This window comes from Mustela putorius, unplaced genomic scaffold (genome assembly GCF_011764305.1).
Source record: "Mustela putorius furo isolate JIRA1106 unplaced genomic scaffold, ASM1176430v1.1 tig00000450_pilon_pilon_pilon, whole genome shotgun sequence".
Classification (NCBI taxonomy): Eukaryota; Metazoa; Chordata; class Mammalia; order Carnivora; family Mustelidae; genus Mustela; species Mustela putorius.
In genome coordinates this window covers 22,130,641-22,137,807 of record NW_025421385.1, presented here as the reverse complement: position 1 = coordinate 22,137,807, position 7,167 = coordinate 22,130,641, and the positions used below count along the sequence as shown (strand labels likewise).

The following is a 7,167-nucleotide window of genomic DNA, read 5'->3' as shown; positions in this document are numbered from 1 at the left end:
CTATAATACCCACAACCAGGCTCACCCAACCTCCCACCCCCGCCCCTCCAAAACCCTCAGTTTGTTTCTCAGAGTCCACAATCTCTCATGGTTCTTCTCCCCCTCTGATTTCCCCCAATTCACTTTTCCTTTCCTTCTCATATCCTCTGTGTTATTCCTTATGATCCACAAGTAAGTGAAACCACATGATACTTGACTCTCTCTGTTTGACTTATTTCACTCAGCATAATCTCTTCCAGCTCCGTCCATGTTCATACAAAAGTTGGGTATTCATCCTTTCTGATGGAGACATAATACCCCATTGTATATATGGACCATATCTTCTTTATCCATTCGTCTGTTGAAGGGCATCTTGGTTCTTTCCACAGTTTGGCGACTATGGCCATTGCTGCTATGAATATTGGGACGCATATGGTCCTTCTTTTCACTACATCTGTACCTTTAGGGTAAATACCCAATAGCACAATTGCAGGGTCATAGGGTAACTCTATTTTTAATTTCTTTTTTCTTTTCTTTTTTTATTTTTAATTTCTTAAGGAATCTTCACATTGTTTTCCAAGGTGGCTAAACCAACTTACATTCCCACCAACAGTGTAAGAGGGTTCCCCTTTCTCCACATCCCCTCCAACACACGTTGTATCCTGTCCATTTTGGCCATTCTAACAGGTGTAAGGTGGTATCTCAATGTGGTTTTGATTTGAGTCTCCCTGGTGCCTAATGATGATGAACTTTTTTCATGTGTATGTTAGCCATTTGTATGTCTTCTTTGGAGAAGTGTTTGTTTATGTCTTCTACCCACTTTTTGACGAGATTATCTGTTTTGTGTGTGTTGAGTTTGAGGAGTTCTTTATAGATCTTTGATATTAGACCTTTGTCTGGAGTATCATTTGCGAATATCTTCTCCCATTCCATGGGTTGCCTGTTTGTTTCGTTGACTGTTTCTTTTGCTGTGCAGAAGCTTTTGATCTTGATGAAGTCCCAAAAGTTCATTTTTGCTTTTGTTTTCTTTGCTTTTGGAGACATGTCTCAAAAGAAGTTGCTGCGGCCGAAGTCGAAGAGGTCACTGCCTATGTTCCTCTCTAGGATTCTGATGGATTCCTGCCTCATGTTGAGGTCTTTTATCCATTTCGGACTACTTTTTTAAAGGTGAATTCACACTGAGGGCTCGATCCTAAAACCTTGAGACTGTGTCCTGAGTGAAAGGCAGATGCTTAATGACTGAGCCAAGCAGGTGTCCCTAAATAAATAAAATCTTTAAAAAATGTGGCATCACCCTGAGACAGGTCCTAGAGGATGCCAAGTTGTATCTGGATTACACAACTGTGCTGTGAAGGCTGGCATGGTGACAGGGGCAGATGCCTTGGGTTAGAACCTGAGGACGGCTGCTGTTTCCACAGTGCTTGGGGGGCCACAACAGCCTTATCTCTTTGTAGCCATGCTACACAGCTGGGACCACCCTCCTTGGCCCCAGTTCTATGAAGCACAGTGGAGACTGCCTCTCTGACCAGACACATAGCACCTTCCAGAACCACAGGAGTTCAGGGCAATGACCCCAAGTTCAGAGCAAATGACCACAAAACTTTCCCTCAGCTTAAAGCATACAGAGAAGGATGGGGTAGGATGTTTTCCGGTCTTGGGGATACAGTCTGCCCCTTGGGCCCTCTCCACCAAGAACTGCTCTGGGAGAGGGGAACAGATGGAAGAAGCCCTTAACCTCAGGAAGCATCAGGGTTCCAACTCCTTGGGATGACATGCTTATTAGAAAAAGGGCGGGGCTTCTCTTTATTGGGGGTGGGGGTAGGGCCAGGCGGAAACTGAAGGAACTCAAGGAAGTCAACAGGACCCAGTTGCTTCCTGTGGCAGGCTGGCCTTAGAGTCGCATATGTGAGTGAGGAGGGCAGAACATTTAACACTTCAAAGAGACCATTTCATTTCATTTTAGAAAGTCATTCTGTTAAGGTCGTGGATCAGTTCATCTAGCATCGAGAAAAACCCTATATGTGAAAATTCTTAGCTCATTTAAAATGATGAGATGAGTCCTGGGTGTTACGTACAACAGATGAATTACTGAATTGTACATCTGAAAGTAGTGATGTCTCTATGTTGTCTAATTGAATTTAAATTAAAAAAAGAAACAAGAAAAATTATATATTGTGGATTCCCTTTTTAGCAATGAGAATCTGATCAAATGGGAGGGTCTACCTCCTGTTCAATGACTATTTTGGGGGTGGGGTGTTAGGTGTGTACCAATGGCTAGATCTCAAGTCGTAGTTTGAGGCCCAGTGTTGACTAGAGACTTCTCATTGTTAGAAGGAGCCAGGGCATCCTGGTCTGAGTGATATGCAACCTGGGGCTCTGAAGAGAGTGGCTCTTGATTGCCCTGGTTTTCTGACTCTCCTCTTTAGTACATGTCAACACTGTGGTTTTTTGTTTGTTTGTTTTGTTTTTTAAGGTTTTATTTATTTATTTATTTGACAGAGAGATAGAGAGCACAAGTAGGGGAGCAGCAGGCAGAAGGGGAGGGAGAAGCAGTCTCTCTGCTCCAATGCAGGGCTCGATCCCAGGACTCTGAGATCCTGACCCAAGCCGAAGCCTTAACCAACTGGACCACCCAGGACCATGGGTTTTGAATGAAACCAGTTTATGAGGCAGTTCCTGTGTGTGCGCTAATACATTGAAGTCAGTTTCAAATTTTAAAATGCCTACATATTTTGAGAAAAAAAAAAAATAGCTGTGCTTTCCTCAGCATGAGAAGACTTTCTGATTGAAACTTCAGGAGACACCAAAGTCTATTATTACTTCTTTCTTTGGGAAATACATTATGAAAAATATTATGAAATGGAACTTGCTATGGGGCAGACATTTGCTGTGGTGAAATCCACAGGACGGCTTCCTTCCTCTGTGGGAAAACAGTGTTCTCTGGGGCCCACGTGGAATGGAGAGCCCCGCCAGCTTCACGGGGCAGGGATAACACTGCAGGAAGGTGGCTGTGGTGCCCAGATCTGGTTATGGGAGCCCCCGTACTTGGGAGTGAGCCCAACTAGACAAACCTGGAGCCCTGAACAACTTCTCAGCCTTAGCAGTGAGCCACAAACCTCCACTTCCAGATACACTTCCAGAGATGAGCCCTCCTGGAGGTTTCTGACGCTCACGTTTCTGGGCATCGACCCTTCCCATCCCCCGCCACATAGCCGCAGCCTTCTATGTGACTCTTCCTGTCTTAAGAGGTTCCCACTTTCCTCCAACTGAGATCCTCAAAGACTGTGAGAAGATGACTGCTTAGCTAAATGAATGCGTCCATTGACTCCTTGGCTTAAACACACCTCCAGCAAATTCACTCACCAATCTCTTTTTCTTTTCATTTTTTTGGTGCATCCTCTATGTGTGAGACTTGGTACCAGCATAGGGAGACTGTAGAATCAGCAACCAGTTCTCTCCCAGCTTCCAAAAGGAAAATGCAGGTCAGTAGAACCATTAATTACAGGATTAGACCTGAACACCTGCTAGGTGCGAGGCCATTTGCTAGAGACTGGGAATACAGTGGCAAGCAACATTCCTTTCCTCAAGGAGTCTATGGTTTGGTAGGGAAGGCAGGTGAGGGAAGGGTACTTTGGCTGCGTAATGGCAAACATTGGCGATATCTAGTTGAGTATAGGGGATCAGGGGAGAGCATGTAGGAGGGCACCCAGGCCAGCAGGATTTTGCTGGTTAGGTTGAGATTAATACATCTAATAAGGCACAGTCGAAACCCCTGCACAGGGAGGACTCCACCTGCGGGACGGCAGGAGATGTGGTCCCAGAGTCCTTGCGAGGCCGCCCAGGGAATGTCCAAACAGCCGAATGACACAGGCAGTGGCAATAGCATCAGACGGTCACTGATGGTATGTGGTGGTCAGGTTTGTGTGCAAAAATCGTTGACTGGTTTTGCATGGGTTGCCGCCTTCCAACAGTTTCCCATAGCTGGCCAAAGATCCTGGCCTTGGAAAGCATGTCGCAATCCCAAAAACATCGGTTGAGAATTGCCATTTAGAATTGCTGCATGGTAGCTGAAACCACAGAGAAGCCAAGGGGTCTCCTTTTCTACTTTCAACATCAGGAACAACCACCATCCGGGTCTGAGCCGGGTGCCTGCCTCTTCCTTGCTCTGAGACGGTGACCGCTCACCCCATCAAAGGGTCAAGGCAAACTTGCCCCTTTGCCATACATGACAAAGCAATTTCTCCACGCATTCTCTTGAAAAATTGTTTTCATTATGAGGGTTGGACTTTCCTCCCATATTTCGGAAGAAAGGGCAGAGGAGATCATAACAGTTTTTTTTTGTTTTGTTTTGTTTTGTTTTGTTTTTTTTTTTTGTCATTGCAGGCAACAGATTACCCACAGCACTTGTCAAGGTGGGAGCCCTGCGGGGACACCACCAGGGGCTGTGGCCGTCCTGCAGGTTGGCTTGCCTGAGGAGGGAGCAGGTGACTCCGTGCCAGCAGGGGTGGCCTCTCTGTTCCTACCCTCATTGTCCTCGGCTGCAGGATTTAGCAGTTAGCTCCCACAGGCAGCAGCACCTGAAGACTCCACTCTTCAGGGACCCAGATACTGAATTTGAAAAAGCACCGCTCACCACTAAGCCAGACCAAATGCCCCCCAAAGTGGGCTGCCTCCGCAGACGGTCTAGTCTGAAATGAGGAGCTGCCGGAGTGACTCTTGGGGCGCTGCGAGGCTGGCGAGTGGAACGGATTCTAAGAGCTGGAGAGGCAGTTTAGAGCCATAAAGGGCCTGAGGAAATAGCATTTCCCTCTCCAGATGCTCTTAAAGAACTACTTATGAATCTCTGCCATCGAGTTTAAGTTTATATTAATTCGTTCTCCTCAAGTCAACCCTGCTTAGCAACAGCAACTCTGCCATGCCCTTGCATGAGGTGGTCTCTACAGAGCAAGGGCAGACAGGTTCAAGTTCATGTGTGTCGCTAGGGTTTTGGGGATAGGTTCGCGCATTAATTCTCACAAGTCTCTGGGATCCTTGTTATTTTCCTTGTGGTAGGAGAGTATCGGGAGAGATACCCCTGAGGGTTCCCACCAGGCCATTTAAGGACAGCAGCCATTGACTACAAAGGAAACAAAAGGAGCATTTTTTCTTTTTCTTTTTCTTTCTTTCTTTTTCTTTTTTTTTTTTTAGATTTTATTTATTTTTTTGACACAGAGAGAGAGCACAAACAGGGAAAGCAGCAAGCAGAGGGAGAAGCAGACTCCCCACTGAGCAGGGACTCGATCCCAGGACCCTGAGATCATGATTTGAGGCAAGGGCAGGCACTTCATTGACTGAGTCACCCAGTTGCCCCAAGAGGAGCATTTCTCTCTTGGTTTCCACAGGCTAGCGACGGGAAGGAAAGACAGGACTGTTAGAATCACCAAAATGTTCAAGGATTTAAGAAAAAAAAAAAAAAAAAGAGGCCTCCTCTTTTGCACCCCTCTCCCCACCTACCACACTAGGAAAAGATGATAGAGAAATAAGAATAGATTTTGGAGGGTCCTGGAGGGGCGGTGGCAGGTCACAGGTTCCAAAGATGGTCACAACAGTGCCTTCCACTTGCCATGCTCTCCTTACAACTTGACAGTGGCAGACTTCTCAAAGACAGGTGGAGACTATGCCTCTTCCCTGGAGTCTGGACAGGCTGGAGAGCAATGGTAATTAGCGGTCTGTGGGTTCTGAAAGTTGTCTTAAAAGGCCATGCAGCTCTGCTTGGGAGCTGAGACACTTACCTGTGGAGCCCTGATCAGCCAAGCTCTGAGGAAGCCCAGGTCACACAGAGGGGCCACAGGCAGGTGTCCTGGCCAGCAGCCCCAGCTGAGGTCCCCACTGCCATCCACAACCACACATGTGAGGGAAGAAGCCTCCAGATGATTCCAGCTCCCAGCTGTCAAGTTGTGCCTAGCAGAGGCCTGAGACATCAGAGCAGAGAGAGCTCAGGTGGCCCCATATAGATTCCATGAGCATAATAAAATGGTTGCTTTAAGGCCCTAAGTTCAGGGGTAATTTGTTACACAGAAATAACCAGAACAGGGCCTAGCATTCTTTTTCCAGGGTTGAGAAATTTTTTTAAAAAATTTTTATTTACTTATTTAACAGAGAGAGAGAGAGAGAGAAACCACAAGTAGGCAGAGAGACAGGCAGAGAGAGAGGAGGAAGCAGGCTCCCTGCTGAGCGGAGAGCCCCATGCGGGGCTTGATCCCAGGACTCTGAGATCATGACTTGAGCCCAAGGCAGAGGCTTCAATCCACTGAGCCACCCAGTTGCCCCAGGGTTGAGAAAATCTTTTTTTTTTTTTTTTTTTTTGTACTAAGTATTTTATTGTATGCTGCTGCCAGTGTATATAAAACAATTACCCTTATGAAATAGAAATTTATGAGAATTCAGAGAGGTAGATGTTAAGGACTGACAAAAGTAAAAGTTTATATAGTATGGCACGTGTTACAGGGATAAGCTTTTTGTACAGGCTTCAAATTTAGTTCTCCTTTGAATAGTCACTGGTTCATGAAAAGTGGTCTAGAAAACCATCCCAAAGATTCATTTTACTACAAAAAGGAACAGACTTTCTGAGGTCTGAATGGGTTCGTACTTGAAGACACACCAGTTAGCAGGGGGTCGTGTTGGGCATTCTGCAGACAGAATTGTTTCAGATCTGCAGCTGCCTGGGAAACCTTCACGCGGTTGAGCCCGGCTTCCAGCCGGAGCTGTTGAACCACTTTCTTCATAGCGGCAACGCTGGAGGAACCAGACATGGCGCTCTCAGGAGCCGGGCAGATTTTCGTGTGTGCGTGGGTCTGTCGGTTCGTGGGTCCGCGGGGCCAGACGGTGGGGCAGCGCGGCGGGGGGCGGGGCTCCGGGTTGAGAAAATCTTAAATCCTACTGGCAGATTAGAGGATTCCAGAACTGAGGATCTGTGCTTCTTGGGAGCTCTGGGATAAGATCTCAGAGACATATGGCTACATGGTGGCAGATAGGGCTTTGGGCAGCCTCTTGGATTCTAGAACTTAGCATGCTCTGGAGTTAACAGGACAATTCCTCTATCCTCAAACATGTCATAGATGGGAAGGGATGGAAAGAAGTGGTCCCCTGTGAGGGCGGATGACTAGGGTCAGACAGGATGGTTCAGACAATGTCCATGTGGCCAGATGG

The 7,167-nt window shown here is 46.8% G+C and overlaps 1 protein-coding gene across 1 annotated transcript; it reads right to left on the bottom strand.

Moving 5' to 3' along the window:
• Window positions 1-6,325: 6,325 nt before the first annotated feature.
• On the bottom strand, window positions 6,326-6,796 carry LOC123392138 (guanine nucleotide-binding protein G(I)/G(S)/G(O) subunit gamma-5). Its single transcript, XM_045080295.1, has one exon. The coding sequence runs from the start codon at window positions 6,768-6,770 to the stop codon at window positions 6,564-6,566; it is 207 nt and encodes a 68-aa protein (XP_044936230.1). The 5' UTR covers window positions 6,771-6,796; the 3' UTR covers window positions 6,326-6,563.
• Between the last annotated feature and the right edge of the window lie 371 nt (window positions 6,797-7,167).

Excerpts from the sequence above, each read along its gene's own strand:
- LOC123392138 (XM_045080295.1), bottom strand. The coding sequence starts at position 6,770 with ATGTCTGGTTCCTCCAGCGTTGCCGCTATGAAGAAAGTGGTTCAACAG.